The sequence below is a fragment of the Dunckerocampus dactyliophorus genome, chromosome 1 (assembly GCF_027744805.1).
Source record: "Dunckerocampus dactyliophorus isolate RoL2022-P2 chromosome 1, RoL_Ddac_1.1, whole genome shotgun sequence".
In the NCBI taxonomy this organism is placed as follows: Eukaryota; Metazoa; Chordata; class Actinopteri; order Syngnathiformes; family Syngnathidae; genus Dunckerocampus; species Dunckerocampus dactyliophorus.
This window is the reverse complement of record NC_072819.1, coordinates 2,149,214-2,171,008: the sequence shown is the minus strand read 5'-3', so window position 1 is coordinate 2,171,008 and position 21,795 is coordinate 2,149,214. Positions and strand designations below refer to the sequence as shown.

The 21,795-nt window shown below is 46.4% G+C and overlaps 1 protein-coding gene across 2 annotated transcripts; it reads left to right on the top strand.

The window, feature by feature from the left end:
- Positions 1–263: 263 nt before the first annotated feature.
- Positions 264–10,514, top strand: LOC129185733 (cyclin-Y-like protein 1). Of its 2 annotated transcripts, none has more exons than XM_054783146.1 (10): positions 264–1,078; positions 1,144–1,218; positions 1,293–1,327; positions 3,338–3,438; positions 3,772–3,807; positions 3,889–3,940; positions 4,035–4,154; positions 5,928–6,094; positions 6,161–6,323; positions 6,390–10,514. In XM_054783146.1, the coding sequence occupies exons 1-10, from the start codon at positions 922–924 to the stop codon at positions 6,504–6,506; spliced, it is 1,023 nt and encodes a 340-aa protein (XP_054639121.1). In that variant the 5' UTR covers positions 264–921; the 3' UTR covers positions 6,507–10,514. The 2 variants fall into 2 exon arrangements, with proteins under 2 accessions (XP_054639121.1, XP_054639114.1); XM_054783139.1 differs by having other exon boundaries at positions 3,335–3,438.
- Positions 10,515–21,795: the final 11,281 nt, after the last annotated feature.

The window sequence follows — 21,795 nt, the reverse complement described above, 5'->3', positions numbered from 1 at the left end:
AGCTAAATTGACCAATGAAAACATTAGGAGAGGTTCCAGAGTTTCCGGACCATTATACATTTCAAAATAAATGTCGAATGCGTTTTGAGCCAAACACGTTAACAACGACTACTTATTATCCTACAAATTAGTTGTTTTTCATGTCATTGTCACTTCTATTACTTTTATGAGAACAGCGCACTCCCGTCGTCTGCACAGCCACCGACTGATTCTGAATAAAATCGAGTCGGGTTTATGTTGAAAGTGAATCGCCGGATGTGACGTTATTCCAAAGATTTGGCAGGCAATTGTCTCCTCGTCGGTGGAATGATGTCAATTTATGTTTGCTTTGATTTGGAAATTGAAATTATGCTGTATTTCCCATCGCTCCCTTCTACTTGAAGTTTTTGTCTGTTTCCTATGAACGCTACGGTGTCTTTCAATTCAGACAAAGTTCTTAGCTCCGGTGAAGTTCCCGGATTGGAATGGGATGCGGAAGCTAGCCAGGCGGCTAACCATGGACCAAGAGCGGGACGCTTGTGACTTTGTCTATTAATCTCTGCTAAGTAAGGTGACTTGACATGCTTTGCATTGTTAAGCACATGCTTAAAAGTATCCAACTGCGTCAGTGCTTGAATTGCTACGCACACGCCCTGGCCAAAACATGAATGGTTTCTTAGCATATTTGTCCAATAAATCCTCCTCACTTTTCAACGAGGGGCTTTACAGTCTGGCTTTAGCTGCATATTGCATACGTATATAAATATATATAATATATAAAACAATGGCCAACAGTTAGATAATAAACTAAGATTGCGACCTCTTAGCTCTCAGTAAAGAAATGCTACATATTATACAGCACCAGCGTCCGGTGCTATACTAATAAGAGTAAACGACACCCTGTATCCGGGATTCCTCGTCAGTTGCATGGGAAAATAAGCAATGGGTGGCTCTGTGTCCTGCTGCTTCTCTCCGGGAGAGAGTCCCAAGATCCACAGGAGAGAGTTGGAGTTGGAGGAATGTCCTTTCACTGCAGAGGATGTGAGTGAGGACACTGGCACCTACTTGCAGCACATCAGTGACCGAGAGCTCCCCGACGGTGAGAGACGAGCATCACTCTTTTGCACAGGACAACAACATTGATGACCTTTGGTCTTTTTCCAGAGCTGGCCCAAGAAGCCAACCCGTCAGACCATCCCAGGGCCAGCACCCTCTTCCTCAACAAGTCTCAAACCGATGGTCAGCCTCTCGCCGTCACCGGAAGTAGTTTTCTGCACTCGCCTAATTGTTGTGTTTCCCACCTTCCAATTTAGTGCGAGAGAAAAGAAGAAGCACCCACACAAACCATGTAAGTCTGCTTGTGCCTGGAAAGTACTGTGTCGTTATTAATCACTGCAATCTTCTCAGTTAAAAAACGTTCAATTATCAAAGTACTCACGAGTACTAGTACTACAACTACTAATTCATGGATACGTAACAAGAATTCAGACTTTTTTAGATTATAAACTGGTTTGTATTGTAATGTTTTGGGCCAAAAAAAATGTCTTCCTGTAAACTGCACAGGTCTCATGCAACAAAATTGACTCCAGCTCACTTGTTCTAAAGGGACCAGTCCAGTGGAACCTCGGTTAGTGTGTTTTTCATTCAGCGTCTAAAATTTACCGCACAATTTTCCCCGGTTTTGCACACATGTTCCCGTTATCGGACAACGTGGCGTGTTATTCATTGGCAGGCAGTGCATTTGGTGCCTGAGCCTTCAGCGGCAACCCAATCCACCGCTTTGTACCACCACTATCACGTCACAATCATACAATCCATCATTAATATACAAAAACACAATATGGCAATGCGTGGCATTATTATTTTATTTGTGTTAGTTACCGTACGCATGCATGCTGGCCCTGTGATCTGATTAAAGCAACCCATTGGCCAGCACTACTGATTCTGAAGGCCCTGGGCAAATTATTTTGGCATGGCAGCACATAGAAGCTGAAATCTGCTTGGACAAAAAAAAAAAAAAAAAGACATACACATAAGTACACTGGAAGCAGTGCAGCCAAAAGACACGCTACAGAATGATGACACTGACTGTTGTCAGTGCTGCTGACTGTGTTTAGGCCAGCAGAGAAGGCCTTGCTGGCCCTGACTGCCCGCTTCTGGTGTTATTAATACACTGTGCGAGTCCAACTGTGTATAAAAACGTGTTTCATGTTAACATTTTTGGCTTTCTGTAACGAAGGCCTGTCACGAATATCGATTAATCGAACGATAAAAAATGTCGCTAATTATGCCGGCCTCGATAAATTGATGTGTGTTTCATGCGTGTTTCTCTAAATCACACAGGCTGGATGACAAGAGAGTTCACTCTGCATCTGTCTGTGTGCATTGGTTCTATAGTAGAATGACCGGTGAGAGTGGGCTCTCATCTCATTCAGCCTCTTTGCGAAGGCGGGGCTACAGTGTGTGGATACAGAGTGCTAACAGTTAGCCTCGTGAGCCAGCATACGCTAACATGAATCAAGGCACAAAAGCGATGGTTTCTGAGGCGAATGCCACAGCCGACAGCACCAGTGTGGGAATATTTCTGTTCTAAACAGAATGAACATGGTGCGCGCATTGAACGCAGATGAACCGATATGTTGCATTTTTTGGGAAGTATTGACGAGGAAGAAGGGGAACACGACCAACTTGTATGCACACCTGAAACACAACCATCCTTTTCAGTTTTCCCAACTGGGGAAGAAAAAAAAAACTACCGCTGGAGGTGCAGCAGAGCCTTTGCTTACTGAGGCGTTTGGTCAGCAGTGTAAATTTAAACAAAATAGCGCAAAATGGTGTGCGCTCACAGACAGTGACAGCCACATTGCAAAAGAAATGCAACCATTCGATATGGTTATGTGGCATACATTTTATGCCATATAATGAATGAAAAAATGGTCTCAGAAAATGTTGTCAATAATATCGATTATCGACGATAATTTTGTAGCACAATTCTTGACCTGCTAAATTTGTTAGCGACTGGAACGGATTAATTGGATTTACGTTATTTCTGATGGGAACAAAATTATTTGGTTAGCGTTCATTTTGGTTAGAGTTGAACCTTCTGCAACAAATTAAATGACGCTACCCAAGGTTCCATTGTGAATGTTCTCTAATAGCTCATGTGTGACTATTCCTGTTTTCTCTTGGTTCCCTTGAATCCGATCCAAAAATCAGTCAAAATGTGAAGGAAAAGCGTGAGAAAATGTGTCGTAAGATGAAACGGAAGGCTATAAATTGCCTGTAGGTGTCTCTGAGGCTGAATGTAGCCGGGATAGCTGTTCCGTACCCTGACCGTAAAACTTCCCGTTTCCAGCAGATGTCCCCTGCCCTCCTGAGAAGGAAATGCAGCTCTTGCTCCACCATCTTCCTCGATGACAGCACAGTCAGCCAGCCAAACCTCAAGAACACTATCAAATGGTACGTTGCTTTTGCTTTGCGCTTCGGCAGGATGCGAGTTCTCACCAGACAAGACAAAGACACTGCAGGAAAACAAGGAGACAGCTCAAAGCTGTGACTTTGTCTTGGTGACAATAACACAATTGATTCTGCATTGTTAAGTGTCTCATATAAATACTTGTATAACCTTGACTTGCTGGAGCCAATAAAAGACCTGAAAATGTACTCATAGTATGTAATGGTGCACAGCATGAAGGAATATAATATCATTTTAAAGGGACTTCTTGAAAATAATCTCCATTTCTTGTGAACAGAGCTGTACATCCAAAACTGATGGCATTTTTTCTGTTCTAGTGTGGCCTTGGCAATATACTATCACATCAAAAACAGGTGAGCGCGTGAAAGAAGATATACCAGCAAAAAAAAAAAAACCAAAACAGTCACATTGATCCACATTCTGTTGTGCCGCAGGGATTCCAATCGCTCACTGGACATATTTGATGAAAAGAAACATCCTCTGTCTGTGAGTTAAAGTCATTCCGATTTCTAACGGTGCCTCCACGTTGGCTCACGTCTGGCAGATGGCATTGCTCTCTCTCGCTGTTTTTCCCCACTAGCGCGAGAAAGTTGCAGACGACTACTCCGTGGTGGACCCCGAGCACAGGCTCATCTACCGCTTCATACGCACCCTTTTCGGCTCGGCTCAGCTCACCGCAGAGTGCGCCATTGTGACGCTGGTAAGCGCATGGCTCTAAATGGAAAGCCTAGGGGTGCAACACTACATGCATCTGCATCGAACCGTTCAATACAGCGGTCTCGATTCAATACCGCTATGGATCGATGGAACGATACTGTAACCCAAGTCCTGCACATCCGCTCTTGCATCGCTGTTGCTCCTCCGCTGAAAAGATGAATTCCCCGCAGGCGGCCCCTGTGGTAGCATGTCAAGCGGCTTGCAAAACTGCATTTTTCATCTCTATTATCCAAATTTTGGATAAAATATCTTAGCCGTATAATGCATGTACATACAATAAAAGTCCTCATTGCATTTTTAGCGGCTAGTTCCTTGCAAAACCTTAAAAAAACAGAACTCCATTATGGAAAGGTGTTTTTCTACACTTACTAGTTCTTGTTGCTAAGTTTTTATGATGAATTGTAAAAAAATATTAAGTTTTTTATGTGTTGCCTTGGCTTGGGCTGTATTGTCATTTTGACCATTGTTTTTGTTTAGTTTTTAATTGGAACTGCCGCCATGTAGTTTGATTGTATTGTATCTATGAATTATGTGCACTTATTTTGGAATTATGAATTATTGCATGATTAATTTTACAAGGTGCTGTAATTTTACTGTACTTTTGAGTTGAAACAAATGTTGGTAATTTAAAAAAAAAAGTTCAAAAAAGGCATGAAAATGTTTTTATATTTATATAATATTGATATATTGAACCAAACCGAACCATGAACTTTCTGTATTGTTGCGCCCTTATTAAACACATAAATGAAGGTTGGATTTACACTACAGTGGAACCTCGGTTTTTGTGATTTATCTGTCCATCTAAAATGGAATCCCATGAAAACTTTTTTCCCATACGAAACGATGTAAATCCAGTTAATCGGTTCCAGACACCCAAAAATGGGAACAGAAAACACTCCTAATATAGAACAATTATAGTTGGACATAAAGAAAACTATGTGAAATGCATGTAAATGACAAAAGAAAGGTATGAATTAACATTTAATATCACTTTTACCTAAATTGAAGACTCTTGTTGGCGAAGACGGCAATTTTCAACCATCTTTGTACTTTACGAAAAGTTCATCATCGAATTCAATAGCGTTTTTCACCTTATTTATCAAAGTGCTAGCACTCTGTTATGTCCAGGAACGCAAATCGACTGTGTGCTTACACTATTTTATTTACATCAACCCCACAGCAGAATGCTACAATTTGCAACCTATTTTGGGTTTCTGGTGGGTCATTTTGCAACCATCGCAAAAGCAAAAGCACAGCCTGTCTGAAATTCTATTCTCACTCAGAGTTACACAGTGAGTCATCGCTGCGCTCTTGGGGTCATTTTGGTTGGCCAGCCACTCCTGGGAAGGTTCACCACTGTTCCATGTTTCCGACATTTGTGGATGATGGCTCTCACTGTGGTTTGCTGGAGTCCCAACGCCTTCGAAATGGGATTTTTTTTTTCTCCCATAATAATAAAAGGTTTAATTTAAAAAGGTCATTCTGTGTTCAGTTGTGTTGTCTAACTAACTGACTAATATTTAAATTTGTTTGATCTGAAACATGCAAAAACAATCAGGAAGGGGGCAAACACTTTTTCACACCTCTGTACCATAACACCATTGCCTCCATGAGCCACTCGATCGGACTTACGACCACCGTATTCAAGCTCAGACTGACCATCTGCTCCCGCAATAGTGCATCTTTTGTCTGAGGCGGCCGTGTCAGACTTGGCTTAAAGCATTTTCAAGCATTCATCACTCATCTTCTCTCGCAGGTGTACTTGGAGCGGCTGCTAACTTATGCAGAGATTGACATTTGTCCTTGCAACTGGAAGCGGATCGTCTTAGGTGCCATCCTTCTGGCTTCCAAAGTCTGGGACGACCAGGCGGTATGGAATGTCGACTACTGCCAGATCCTCAAAGACGTCACTGTGGAGGACATGTGCGTCGGTTCTAATCTTCTTTCAGGGTGTGACAGGATTTCTGACGGTCCTTTTTGGTTTTCCAGGAACGATATGGAGCGACACTTCCTTGAGTTGCTCCAGTTCAACATCAACGTACCGGCCAGCGTCTATGCCAAGTATTACTTTGACCTGCGTTCTCTCGCCGACGACAACAACCTTGGCTTCCCCTTGGAGCCTCTCAGCAACAAGAGGGCCCAAAAGCTGGAGGTGAGTAGATCAGAAGCCTCGACTGGTTGCTTGGGTTGTGACAGTCACTTTCACTGTTGTCTTCAGGCGATCTCCAGGCTGTGCGAGGACCGGTACAAGAACCTGAGCAAATCCACTTTGAAAAGGTCTGTCAGTGCAGACAACCTAGTTGGTATGAAGAACTCAAAGGCAGTACTGTCCTAATTTTACAGCAGCCGTGCTGGAACCCGTAAGGAACTGAAGCACCATTTTAAAGTAGCTCTAGTTTTAACATTCAGTGAAATACTTTGCAGATTTCAAAGCGGTGAAGGCAATCAGCATGAAACCACGCAAACAGTCGGATGCAATGATGATGGTGGTGGTGGTTTCTCGCTTGGGATCATAAGTAGACTGTGCCTTGCTTACCATGTAGGCAATTGTGGATGTAAACTGTATCAAATGAATGAATATTGACGATTTCGGCATCCAACTTTGCTGACTTGTGCTTGTATGAAACACTGGTAGGTAGGTCTGTGGCTCCCCGGAAAACACACCATCTTCCCATTACTGCCTTACTCGGGTTTTGATGCACAAAAAACACTTTTCTGGTTGCCAATATTAAGAAGAAGCGACAAATGGTACTGACCAGTGGTCGCCGGTTACCGCTGGGCACCGGTAAGTTGCCAAACATGGACTTTAGGAAGTCCATAGCAACCCGAGTCCATATATCTCTCTGGAGAATGTTTCCACTTCTAATTCTGGGATGACTTTGGTGATTGGTATCATTACATTGTCATCTTTGGTGCGCAAGCAAACTCCGGTGTCTGATTATTGGTGCAATGCGCAGTTCTGTGCCTGCGTCCCAAAGTATCTCGGTACCGGGGGGCGCTACATCTTCATTAGGATCAACACTCGCAACAAGCACTTCAGCGTGGGGCTTCTGTGGCTGGTCAGTAGATGCGACGCCTGTGCAACGCAGCTACGATTAAGGAGCACGTGACATTCTCCTGGGAAGAGAACAGGCTTGTATTTGGGCCCCCATCTGTTATCATCACATTGTGTGTGCTGGCCATCTGCTACTGCTACGCCTGCATGTACCTGACGAAGCTCGGCATCACCCTGACCCTGAGATGCAGTAACCATTGGCCAACTGTATTGCGAGTTTATACTTTTTAATGTTCTTGCTAGAGCTGGTGCCCCTTGTCTGCTTCATCATCCTCACCCTGATGAGGGAAGGAGGAGCGGACCACCAGTACCCTGTGGACTCCACTGCCTTTCTGATCATCCAGCAACCTGCAGTTAAAGCGGCTGCTCCCAAACGCGTGCCAACGTCGCTACTCCAGAACAAGACCACCAGTGCAGATGCTGGAGTCCAAGGTGTAGGTGCACGACTTGGGAGAATTCATGTACGCGCCATAAATTAGAGATGTGCGAGTCTTGATCGAGTTGGTCAAAACCCGCAAATTTTGCTCAGAATTGTGATTCGCAGTGCCCGTCTCTACTGCTAGCTAAAAAAAAATTTTAAAAAGGAAACCAGTTGGCATGTAACTAATTGTGCCACTGTTACTCTAACTGCAGGTTAGTTAGTTAGTTATGAAATAAAATATGAAAAAATTGAATGTGTATCTACGCATACTAGTCTTATTCTACCTCCTTCATTTTTCACCCGGTTCACACCATTCAAGCATTAAGTCTACAAGAGCCGACTCATGTTGTTGGGAGCCATGAGACCAATGACTGTTGTGTCGTCCGCAAACCTTTCAGGAGTTTCACAGAACGGTCCTCTGAGGTGCAATCGTCCGTTCGTTCAACAAGAGGAACAATTCACTCGCTCCTCCCACGAGTTTCATTGACTCACGGGTGAAACTTGTGGCGCATGTGCAAGTTTCTGTGCATGCTCTTACCTTGCGCATTTGGCTCATGAGAACTCGAGTCAGTAAAAGGAATCGAGTCCCCCCCCCAGCACTAGTGCACATGGCCTAACTAAACACACAACCATAGACATATATAGACGCCAAATTGACTGGGTTTGTCCACTGCTGCGATAAGTCACCGTCGCCGCCATATTGGATGTTTCAAGGCTGCGCTCTAAATGACTACACGTAAATATATAAGTACATTGTTTTTGGTGCCTTACTGTTTCCCGAGTATATTAGTACGCGTGTGAACGTACAAACGAGAGGAATTAACATTTATTTGTAGAAAGGCGCCAATGTACGTACCGGTACATTGACTTGTATTCATTTATTGCGCAGCTTTGACCCATCCAACATGGCGGCAACGTTGACGTGTCGCCGCAGTGGACAAACCCACTCAATGCGGCGTCTGTCTGTCTATGAACACAACACCCCTCTCACCAACCCATCAACAACAGAGCGTGTCATTGGTTTCCTCCTAACAGAATACACAGCAACCTATCACACTTCAGAATATGCTTCCATATAGCCAACAGGTGGCAGCACTCCCTAAAAGTTTCAAAGCCCCCCATAATTGATACATTTTTTAATGCAAGAAATTAGTTCCGGCTTGAACAAACCAGCAAAACTATGACTCGGTGTGTCGAAATGGTTTCTATTAGCCTCCAGGCGGAAGCCATATGTCATTGCTTCCGTTCAGCCAAGGTAAGATGGAGGAATACGTTAGCAGAGAATTTCTCAGGTATGAAAAAGGAAATTAATGTCAGTAATTGATCATTCTGGAACATTACCTACGTTTGCTTAAGAGGAAGAAAACGCAATATTATAGTTGCTTCATTTAAAAGATGACTTCAGACCGCTACGGTGAACGTTGCATATGGAAGACGTGCTAACATGCTGGACTATCAAGAAATAAGTACCACATATGCTGCAGATGTGAATGCAGTTTGAATATAGCAGCTCCATACTGAGCCCCATATTTTGCCACAGTATCAGTACAACGTTGTTTTAACTTAAAATAAATACAGGTATAGGCAAATGTCAGTGACAGGTAGTGATGGGAATTTCGGCTTTTTTAAGGGAGGCGGTTTGTTTTGGCTGGGTTCCCTAAATAGAGCCGACGGCTTCTGCTATTTTTTTTTCTTCAATTGATTTCTTGCCAAAATACGTGTAAAATGAAATTCCAAAGTAAAAAATAATGTAATGATATCAATGTTAATGTGTAAATGGCTTCATTTATACTGTATGTTCCAACATGGAACACATTGACAGTGAAACAACACAGCGTCAACATAACATAACGCAGCGTCTAGATTTTGGCTCGTCTTTCGTGAAGATTGGAATTTGGAAGCACAAAGTGTTTTAGCTTCTTTTTATTTTTTCTCTCTCATTTTCTTCACCTTTCCAATTTGCTTGTGTTTGTGTAACTCATTAAATTTGAACGGAAAATAAAACGACGACTCGTTCATTTCAGAGAGCCATGTATAAGTGCCGTTTCGTTCACAAACAACTCATCACTTGTGGCAGGCAGAAATAAATTAACTATTTGCATTTTGGAAATACACTATGTAAGAAGAAAGGGGCACAAGGGCTCACACACATTCAAGTCAATTTGGTGCGCACCGTTTATATTTTCAATAACAAATAACATTTGGAGGGTTCAGTTTGATTAATAATTAATGGGGCCTAAAAGAACATTTAGGAGTGTGCCTGTGTAGTATATTCTCATTCATCCAGGTCACTATTCTCAGGGCATTGAATCGATCACAGCTGGAATTGTTCAGGTTGTTTTAGAAGACGTTTCATCTACGTTAAGGTTAAGAAGCCATCTGTGAACAGAGGGGGAGGTCTGCAACACCACATTTCTCTCACATACAATGCCGTCCTTTCATCCCATCCTAAAAGATTAAATCATTTTGCCTCGAACAAATAAACAAGGCGCAGCCCCCTTGGTTTCAGGTGGGTCCATGACCAGTATTACATCTGAATGGAATGCTAGCAAAGGTGATACCACCCAAAACATCGTGGTTGGCGGGCAGAGGCCCCACTCCGTTGTATCCTAACGGCAGTCATATGACACCATAAAAAAGCGAAATCATTCCTTTAGAGCAGGGGTCACCAACCCTTCAATCACAAGCCACCAGTCGATCTTTGGGAATTTGCTGGTCGAAAAAAAAAAAGAAAAAAAATGTATTTTTACATTAGTGCCCTCCCCTCCCAGAGTGTCCAACATGCATGTTGACCACTGAACACACCTGTACACCCTGCTGCTCTCCAGGCATGCAACCCGCAAGCTCCAGCCAGGAACCCAGTTGAACCTTTTGGAAGATCTGTGTCCCATTACATCTGGCGTAAAATGAATACCACATCTCAGAAAAAGAACATCATAGCAACAGTAAAATATGGTGGTGGTAGTGTGATGGTCTTCAGGACCTGGAAGACTTGCTGTGATAAATGGAAGCATGAATTGTGCTGAAGGAGAATGTTGGTGACCTCAAGCTGAAAGCAACTTGGGTTCTGCAGCAGGACAATGATCCAAAACACACCAGCAAGTCCACCTCTGAATGGATGAAGACTTTGGAGTGGTCTAGTCCAAGTCCTGACCTGAATCCTATTGAAATGCTGTGGCATGACCTTAAAAAGGCACTTCATGCTGGAAAAGCCTCCAATGTGGCTGAATGACAACAATTTTGCAAAGATGAGTGGGCCAAAATTCCTCCACAGCGCTGTAAGAGATTCATTGCAAGTTATCAGCCAATATTATCAGCCCACCGATATTATCGGCCCGATATTGCCATAAAAATGTAATATCGGTTATAATTTATTTATTTATTTATATATATATATATATATATATATATATATATATACACACACACACACACAGGTGATCGGGAAGACCTAGGTTCGATTCTCCCCTGGGGCATTTGTGTGGAGTTTGCATGTTCTCCCCGTGTGTGTGTGGGTTTTCTCCGTGTCACGTTCGTCAGTGACCTGTCTTCGTGCTCTATGTTGCTCTAGTTCCTGCCTTCTCCTGGCCTGTGTTCTTTCCCTTGCAGTCACACCTTGAGCGGGCTGGAGGCGGGGACACTGGGCACACCTGTTACTGATTACTCGCCATCCATTTAAGCTGACTGCTTACAGCTGGACGCTGCTGGTTCTTTGGTTTTGACAAATCGCCGCCTGCTCACACGTGGACACCTACCACGCTGCCAGCCTTTTCCCTGTTTCTGGTTTTTTAGCCAGGCTAGCCCAGCTGTACCCAGCTACCCAGCCAGCTCCTTCTATTGTGTTCTTGGACTATTTCATGGTGACTCTTAGTTTGCCTTTTCTGCACCATCGCCTTCTGTTACTCTGTTGGATTTTGCCTGCACACTTGCATTAAAGTGTTAAACTACGTCTAAAGCTCCCTGCCTCTGCTTCTGGGGCCCCAACCCCATCTCCACTCGTCACAGAAAGAACCAGCCAAAAGGATTATGGACCCCGCAGAGTCTGAGCCCGTAAAACTGGCACTACGCCACCAGGCGCAACGCCTGGGCAAGCAGGAAGAACAGTTAAACGCTTTGGGTGCGTGTGTAAAGGACATGTCAGACAGACAAGACACCCGTATGCATGCTCTGGAGGCTCAACTTTCCGCTCTCTTGACTGTCCTGCAACACGACGCCTCAGCCACGGCGCCACCAGCTAACTCAGAAACACCCGCCGACCTCCCACCCACGTCCGACGCCAACTCACCTGCATGCGGCCCGCTGCTGTCCAAGCCTGAAAGGTTCTCCGGAGATTCTGGCGACGTAAGATCTTTCCTCACTCAATGTGAATTGCACTTCGAGCTTCAAGCGGCAGCTTTCCGCTCCGAGCGAGCACGGGTCGCCTTCGTCACGTCCCACCTAACCGGAAGGGCAGGAGCGTGGGCCACGGCGGAGTGGAGTCGCCGATCTTCCATCTGCTCATCCTACGCCGCCTTCGCCAAAGCCATGGAACAGGTATTCCAGCGGACCCCCCCCGGCCGCGAAGCGGCGCGCTCTCTGCTACGCCTACGGCAGGGACGCCGCAGCGTAATGGATTACGCCATCGAGTTCCGCGCGCTCGCGGCGGAGAGCGACTGGAACGCCCCTGCTCTGCTAGACGTCTTCTTCGACGGGCTCGCCGACACCATCAAGGACCAGATGATCCCTCTGGAGGCTCCGGCGAACCTCGATGACCTCATCGCGTTGGCGATCCGCATTGAGAGGCGACTCAACGATCGCAAGGGACGCTCAACTCCTGGACACGGCCATGGCGGATACCCTGCTCACCAGAACCCGCCTCGCCAGTCCACTCTCGACTCTCCTCCGGCACCAAGGTTTGACGAGCCCATGCAGCTGGGAGGAAGTCGCCTCACACCCGCCGAGAGGAGCCGGCGTAGACTTCTACGTCTATGCATCTACTGCGGCCAGGATGGTCACACCATCTCCCGCTGTCCCGTCCGCCCCGACAGCCCACGTACTCAAGCTTCCCATCACAGCCCTCCACGCTCTCCCATGGACACGCCCCCTGGCGCTACTTCCTCATCGGACACGGCGGGCAGACTACAACTCCCAGGTACACTCTCCTGGTCTGACGGACAAATAGATGTTTACACTTTCATTGATTCCGGAGCAGATGATAGCTTTGTTGACGAGTCCTTTGTTACACAATTTAGCATTCCTGTAACTAAATTACCTGTGTCCAAAGTAGTGCACACCCTTGATGGGCGCCACCTAGCGACCGTTACACACCAAACCGTTCCACTTTTTCTCCGTATCTCAGGTAATCATCTTGAATCTATGCACTTTTACGTCATTCCTTCCCGCGCGGCACCCGTTGTGCTCGGGCTTACATGGCTACTTAAACACAACCCACACATTGACTGGGCTAAGTCTACCATTATTAACTGGAGTGTTTTCTGTCATTCTCACTGTCTTAAATCCGCATGCCCACGCTCTTCGCCCGCGCATGTAAGGCCACCTGAAAAGATTGACCTTTCCTCCATTCCCCCTGTTTATCACGACCTTCGGGAGGTATTTAGCAGTGAGAGAGCCCAGTCACTTCCTCCTCACCGGCCATATGACTGCGCCATTGAACTCCTCCCAGGTGCTGCGTTGCCATCCGCTCGGCTATATAACATCTCCAAACCTGAGAGGGAAGCCTTGGAGCAATACATCTCCACCTCTCTTGCGGCCGGCCTCATTCGCCCCTCCTCGTCACCATTAGCTGCTGGATTTTTTTTTGTTGATAAAAAGGACAAATCTCTACGACCTTGTGTCGACTACCGCTCACTCAATGATATTACTGTTAAGAACAAATACCCTCTGCCATTACTGGACTCTGCCTTTAACCCCCTTCATACTGCTAAAATATTTTCCAAGCTCGATCTCCGTTGCGCCTACCATCTGGTTCGCATCCGAGAGGGTGATGAATGGAAAACTGCGTTTAATACTCCCCTCGGACATTTCGAATATTTGGTCATGCCCTTTGGGCTCACCAACGCCCCTGCCGTTTTTCAGAGTTTTATAAATGATGTCCTTCGGGATATGCTTGGCCGATTTATTTTTGTCTATTTAGACGACATACTCATTTTCTCCTCCTCACTTGAGGAACACATTCAACACGTTCGGTTGGTCCTCCAAAGGCTACTAGAAAACAAATTATTTGTCAAGGCAGAGAAGTGCTCTTTCCACACCCCTACAGTTTCCTTCCTGGGCTTCATTGTGGAACGTGGTCAACTTAGTCCCGACCCGGCCAAGATTCAGGCTGTGGTCGATTGGCCCGTTCCTACATCAAGGAAGCTCCTTCAAAGGTTCCGAGGCTTTGCCAACTTCTATCGTCGGTTCATTAGAAACTTCAGCCGTGTCACAGAACCTTTGACGAAGCTCACATCTGTTAAAACCCCTTTTACATGGTCCCCAGAGGCTGATTCAGCATTTACTAAGCTAAAATCTTTATTTACTACTGCTCCTGTGCTTATTCACCCCAACCCCTCTTCTCAATTTGTCGTCGAGGTTGACGCCTCTGACACAGGCGTAGGGGCCGTCCTCTCCCAACGCTCGACCACCGACCAGAAGCTGCACCCCTGCGCCTTCTTCTCTCGTCGCCTGACCCCTGCGGAACGCAACTATGACATTGGCAACAGGGAGTTATTGGCCGTTATCTTAGCGCTGCAGGAGTGGAGGCACTGGCTGGAGGGCTCGGAGCTCCCCTTTATTGTGCACACGGACCACAAGAACCTGGCATACCTGCGCGCGGCCCGGCGCCTCAACCCCCGACAGGCACGGTGGGCCCTTTTCCTCACCCGGTTTAACTTCACCCTGACTTACCGCCCGGGCTCTCTGAACAGCAAACCAGACGCTCTCTCCCGACTACATTCTCCTCTCCCAGAGGAACCCCGCCAGGAATTTATCATCCCACAGTCCCGTATTCTTGGTGTCCTTCAGTGGGATATTGAGAAGCAGGTGGCCAACGCTATCAAGGAAGTCACTGCTCCTGAAGGATGCCCTGCTAACCGGCTGTTTGTCATCCCGGAACTTCGCCCCGATGTCCTTCAGTGGGCACACGAGTCAAAGATGGCGTGCCACCCTGGAGTCTCCCGCACCACGTTCCTCCTGTCGCAGCGATTCTGGTGGCCCTCCCTTCGAGCTGATGTCCGGGAATTCGTGGCCGCCTGTCCCATTTGCGCCCGGAACAAGTCGTCTCACCAGGCCCCGGCGGGCCTTCTCCGGCCGCTTCCCATCCCCTCCCGCCCTTGGTCCCACATTGCACTGGATTTTGTTACAGGACTACCCCCATCCAACGGCAAGACAGTCATCCTCACTATAGTGGACCGCTTCTCCAAGATGGCTCACTTCGTCGCACTCCCCAAGCTCCCTTCAGCACTCGAAACTTCGGACCTACTTGTTTCCCATGCCTTCCGACTCCATGGTATCCCCCTGGACGTGGTCTCGGACAGGGGGCCGCAATTTACATCGGCAGTCTGGAAGGCTTTCTGTAAATCCCTTGGAGCCTCGCCCAGCTTGTCCTCAGGCTATCACCCCCAGACCAATGGTCAAACTGAACGAGCCAACCAGGATTTGGAGGCCGCCATCCGCTGCGTCTGCCATCTACAACCCGCCTCCTGGTCCTTCAACTTACCATGGATCGAATATGCACGCAACACCCTTATCAGCGCTGCCACGGGCCTCTCTCCATTTCACGTGGCTTATGGATACCAACCCCCGGCGTTCCCCTCGCTAGAGTCGGAAGTGGCAGTCCCCTCCGTTGATGCACACCTGCGCCGCGCTCGCCGGGCCTGGCGCAACACGTGAGCTGCCCTCGCACGGACCTCTACACGCAATCAGCGTTTAGCCAACCGCCACCACTCGATTGCTCCTGAGTACAAGCCGGGACAAAGGGTGTGGCTATCATCCCGCGACTTACCTCTCCACACCGAATCTAAGAAGCTTCAACCCAAATACATCGGCCCTTACCCCATTGAACGTGTCCTGAACCCCTCCTCGGTCCTGCTCCGCCTCCCTGAATCCCTCAAGATACACCCGGCATTCCACGTCTCCCTCCTGAAGCCCGTCTCCTCCAGCGCCCTTAGCCCTCCGGAGGTGCCTCCTCCTCCTCCCAGGTTGGTTGACGGCCACCCAGCATTTACGGTCAAGGCCATTTTGGATGTGAGAAGAAGGGGCAGGGGTTTCCAGTATTTAGTGGACTGGGAGGGGTACGGCCCTGAGGATCGCTCGTGGATCTCCCGGTCTCTCATCCTGGACCCCACTCTTCTCTCGGACTTTTATAGTCAGTTCCCTGAGAAGCCAGGTAAGCCGCCAGGTGGCGTCCATTAAGGGGGGGGTACTGTCACGTTCGTCAGTGACCTGTCTTCGTGCTCTATGTTGCTCTAGTTCCTGCCTTCTCCTGGCCTGTGTTCTTTCCCTTGCAGTCACACCTTGAGCGGGCTGGAGGCGGGGACACTGGGCACACCTGTTACTGATTACTCGCCAACCATTTAAGCTGACTGCTTACAGCTGGACGCTGCTGGTTCTTTGGTTTTGACAAATCGCCGCCTGCTCACACGTGGACACCTACCACGCTGCCAGCCTTTTCCCTGTTTCTGGTTTTTTAGCCAGGCTAGCCCAGCTGTACCCAGCTACCCAGCCAGCTCCTTCTATTGTGTTCTTGGACTATTTCATGGTGACTCTTAGTTTGCCTTTTCTGCACCATCGCCTTCTGTTACTCTGTTGGATTTTGCCTGCACACTTGCATTAAAGTGTTAAACTACGTCTAAAGCTCCCTGCCTCTGCTTCTGGGGCCCCAACCCCATCTCCACTCGTCACACTCCGGGTACTCCGGGTTCCTCCCACATTCCAAAATATGCATGTTAGGTTAATTGGTGACTCTAAATTGTCCATAGGTATGAATGTGAGTGTGAATGGTTGTTTGTCTATATGTGCCCTGCGATTGGCTGGCGACCAGTCCTGGGTGTACCCTGCCTCTCGCCCGAAGTCAGCTGAGATAGGCTCCAGCATGCCCCCGCGACCCTAAACAGGAGAAGTGGCATAGAAAATGAATGGATGGATATAAAGAAAACCGATAATACTGTAAAAAACTGCTGTACATATAGGCCAATGGGCTCCCGTACTTGCCGTCATTCGCCATCCAGCGGCGCTGATACGTGGAAATACTTTGTCACGTCCTGTGTTATTCCTTCCAGTCGGGACTGGGCTTGATATGTTGAAACCACAGGGGTGGCGTTAGCTACTTTTTACCCTTACCGAGGGTCACCAAATGTGGAGATGCGATTCACAACGCGATAGGAGTCGAGGTAGGTGGCACCAATCAGTTTACTCTCCACTCAACAACAAGCAACAATTCTTTAGCAGTAGCTAAGTGGCTACAACAACCTCATGACCCGGAAACGGAAGTACACTTGGTAGATATATAGATAGATAGATAGATAGATAGATAGATAGATAGATATGTGATGTTACACATATTGGTATCTGTTGATATTGGAAATTGAGAGTTGGACAATATCGGCATATTGGTTATTGGCAAAAAAGCCAATATCGGATATCCTGAGAAAAAAAGATACACTGCTTTTACTGTTCATGCATCTTGTAGTAGAATTGTACAAAGTACCTTCTTCCACAGGGAGGCAGCGCTGCAATGCCTAATTGAGCGCATGTTTCAATGCGACATCCTGCAGCTTGGCTGTATCACACACACGTATCTTCGACCGTTCAGTTTGGCACCTGTGATTTTTATCATGTAGATTAGTGCTTGCTGCGTTAATGAACGCCTGCAATGTGATGTCATAACCAGAACAAAGAACAGCTTCTGCAGATACTGTGCAGGTGTATGAGTTGTGCTGTCCTAAACTGAAATGGTGTGTGTTTTCCAGTGCCCTGCAGGTTCATTAATCTCTCGGCATCACGGGACTTGAATGAACCGGCCGCCCCCCAAAGACCCCTGAGGGAAGCCTCCCCGTTTACCCTCTGCTCAGGTCACTCCTCACATCGAAGGTGAGAGTTGTACGCTTGTCAGCGTCCCCAGCAGGAAGTGGGTCGTGCTGGATGAGTTACACCATATGGGCACAAGTATCGGGGCATGCGTTTCATCGTGAACATCAGTGGGTGTATTTAACCCCCTCATCATGATATGAATTTTAGTTCAGGCATGCACTTAACCCACACCAGCAAGATGTCTAAACTTCCCATGCTGAAATTTCTGTTAATATAGGAAACAACATATGCGAAGGACAGTAAAGGGCAGACTCACATGCCCAGACTCCCAAGGATATTTGAATCAGGAGTCAAGCATATGGAGGACGTCTGTGCTGCTATGCTGGCATCTGAAGAAGGCTAAGGACCTCATACTGTATCTGCTTCACTATAAGGAATCGTTCTATAAGCACACATCACTGTTTGTACATTAGGATACGACGCGCACTTTCACAGGTAGTAACATCTGTTTCTCTCTCTGTTTCTGTGAAGGCAAGGAAATCTCAAGTTCACTTTTTTTTTTGGGCTCCCCAAGCATCACTGTTAGGATTCACCGCAGAAGCCCGAGTGCCTTCCCCGTGCACAGGATGAGTGAGAACACAAAGCGGCACTTTTAATTAAATCAGCTTCACGAGCATGAAACAAACTCCAGCAACTGCAGCGCTCTGATCTATCGCTGGGCGCCTTCACAGTTCTCACTTTCGTGTGTCACGCTGTGCAGCTCCTTGTTGTTGAGTGACAGTCTTTCGAAACACAGCTGCACCGGGAGGTTTTAGGTCACCGTGTTTACACTTAAAGTCATTTAATGCATTGTAAAGATGAGCTGAGTACCTGATGAAGGCTTTTCATACACTGCTGTATGATGTATATTATAAAACTATACTATTGTATATACTATATTAAAACTAATAAAGTAACTATACAAAAGCTATACTGTATTTAATACCATGTACAAATATATGCAAAACTATGCACAAAAATTATGAGACTTATTATTTTTTGTAATGCTTTACATTCAAATCAATGTGGGCTTTTCTTTTATTTATTAGTTTTAATATACAGTAATTCCTCGTTGATCGCGGTTAATTGGCTCCAGACTCAGCTGTGATTGGTTAATTTGAGCATATGGAATATTTTCAGAGTTAGAGCATATAAAACTTGTTGACGATCTTCTAAATACGGTTTTAAACATTATTAGAACCCTCTAAACATGAAATAACATCCCTATAGTCACCATAACACTCATGTTACCCAATATAGTAGACATAGTAAGAGAAAATAAGCCATTTAAGACATAAATAAGACTCATGCTCATGTGTGTTGCTGTAAATGTGTTCCGGCGCTTGGGGAGCTGAGTGGCGGGGCGGACTGGAAGTAACGTCGGGGGTCCAGAGTTTTTAGCTTGGCGTGGGTTACGACCGCATCGCGTCTTTGAATGAGTTCTTTGAATGACTGATATTTGTATACGCAAAAAATATATAAAATGTACTTAAATATCAATAAAAAAAAAGGTGGTATTCAACCATGAAACAGCATCATGTATTAATATATTTTTGAAAAGCTGTGATAGAGTGAAGCCACAAAATTTGAATTGTGAAGTGGCGAGGGATTACAGTACCGTAATTATAATGAAGGTGAATTTCTCTCATTTTTTTTTGTCCCGCCTGGAGGCTACGGCCACCTTAGCATCCGTCTTCCTTGCCTAATGGGCCAGCCGGCATGTTGCATTGTTTTGCATCGTACTGGTAGTGCAGCCCAAAGTGTCACATACCCGCCCTGTCAGAGTGAAGTGAGGATGTTAACCGTGCGTGACACGTCCACACTTTCACATTATAGCTTCCATCTTGGCTTTGCCGCCCCACCGCTTTTCCTGCTGAGCTGGCACAAAAATGGCTGCTGACTGCCGCTGGTTCTGTCTCTCTTCTAATGAGCTCCGATCCATATCTTGCCGTGCAGTCTGGCAGTGGGGCGATGTATTACAGGGAACCAGATGTTTAGGCAAACAAGGCCTGTATGCCTTTAATTGCATATCTGCATGATACACTTTGTAGTGGAGACTAGCCACGTTAAACAGGAACCAGCCTGGTAGATAGGCCTGTCACGATATTTGATGAATCAAATGATTAAAAAAAGCATGACCATAATTATGCCGCCCTCGATAAATTAACGTGTATGCATGTGTGTGTGTTTCATCTCCTGGTCTTTCTGTACCACAGAGGCTGGATGACAAGAGGTTTCACTCCGCATCTATCTGTGCGCATTGGTTCTATAATGGAATGAACTGAGAGAGTGTGCCGTCATCTCATTCAGCCTCTTTGTGGAGGCGTGGCTACTAGTGAGTTAATACACAGTGCTAGCTGCAAACTAGCAGCAAATTAGCCTCTTGAGAAAGCACACGCTAACATGAATGAAGGCACAGAAGCGATGGTTTCTGAGGCAAACGCAACAGCCGGGGTGTGGGAATGTTTTGGTTTAAACAGAATGAACAGGGTGAACGCATGAACACCGACGACCGACACGGACAGTTTCTTCAGCTGGGAAAAAAAAATACCGATGTAGGTGCCTCTGGCAGCCGAGCCGAGTCGACGCTTACTGAGGTGTTTGGTCGGCAAAGTAAATGTGAACAAATCAGTGCAAAATGATGCGCAGTCACAGACGGCCATTTTGCTGCACTGCAAAAGAAACACAACCATTCAATACGGTTATATGGCATACATTTTATGCCATATGACTGATGTTTCCATGAAACATTAAGAACATTGGTTGATCTCAAAAGTCTTTTACTGTCGACAGCTTGCAACTCAGCCAACAACATACATACAGTACAGGCAACGTCTGTGTCAAGCTAATGTGGCTCACACAGGTACACTATATTTGAGTACCATCTTGTGGATCAAATGTAAATTACACCTCTCATGACAATAATTAATGAAAAAAATGGTCTCGAAAAATGTTGTTGATAATATCGATTATCGACGATAATTTGTAGCGCAACTATCGACCAGCAAAAATGAGTATATACCAGCCTTAGACATGAACCTGATGATGAAGTTCCCTTAGCATCAACTGCTTTAATGTTTGTGTGTGTGGCGTGATTAGCACAGAGATGTTCTAAGAACTTTGAGAACTGGGAGACGCAAACCACTGGGCCACCGTGCTGCCCACAAGGTGTTCAGTGTGTTGGAATATTTGTTTAAAAACACTGCCTGTGTGGTATATCCTGTTGACCTTCACATCAAACCCCTGCACAATAACCTAAATCGTCAGCCAAGAGAGTGTAATAAAGCTAATGGAGCACAAGGGGGTGGGGGGAGGGGTGTGAGGGTGGGCAAGGAGAGAGTCTGATCTTTACTGCATGGCCGTTCATGCACGTCTGTGCCTTCATGCTCCTGCAATCCTACTCATATTGGACTGAAGTACCATGTATCATATTTATTCGTCCGTAGCCAACATTCATGCTTTGTGCTGTGAGGTGTGGTTGTGCTGAGGTTAGCTGCAAGTTAAATGAGCATGAAGAGCCACGCTGCAATCATCGTGGACTGTCCCAGAGCCAGCCAGTGTGGCGCTGTTTTGCCTCCCTTGTTCTGGTTTGCCACAGCCGCTGCTCAAAAGCGTCCTATCTCACTCCTCAAGACAATTGTGCCCTCTGTTAAATCACCTAGAATGGATATTTCTTTGAAGCGCGCCAATGCCTCGGCACCCGCAGTGACAGTTAACAGGATTAGGCATGGCTTACATAAGCGTCTCCCATGGCAACGGTGGAACGGAGGCAAAGCTAAGGCAGGGAGAAGAGCCATGCCAGCAAAACATGATCACCAGTTTCCTGCGTGCTCCGGAAGTTAATCCATTTGGAGATTTCACTTTTGTACAATCGTGACAGGTCACATAATAGCGTGATGGTAAGCAAACCTCATCAATTTGCAGTCATATACCACACAGGTATGTCGCCTCATGCTATGCGGTTCAGCCCGACTTCGAACCCACATCCACAGACCCCCACTGATGAGCTAAAAGCCGTGGGCTGTCAAATCATTGTCCAGCACAGCTCTTAAGGTGTCAGGGAGTGACATCTATACCAGTGATTCTCAACACTCACTCACT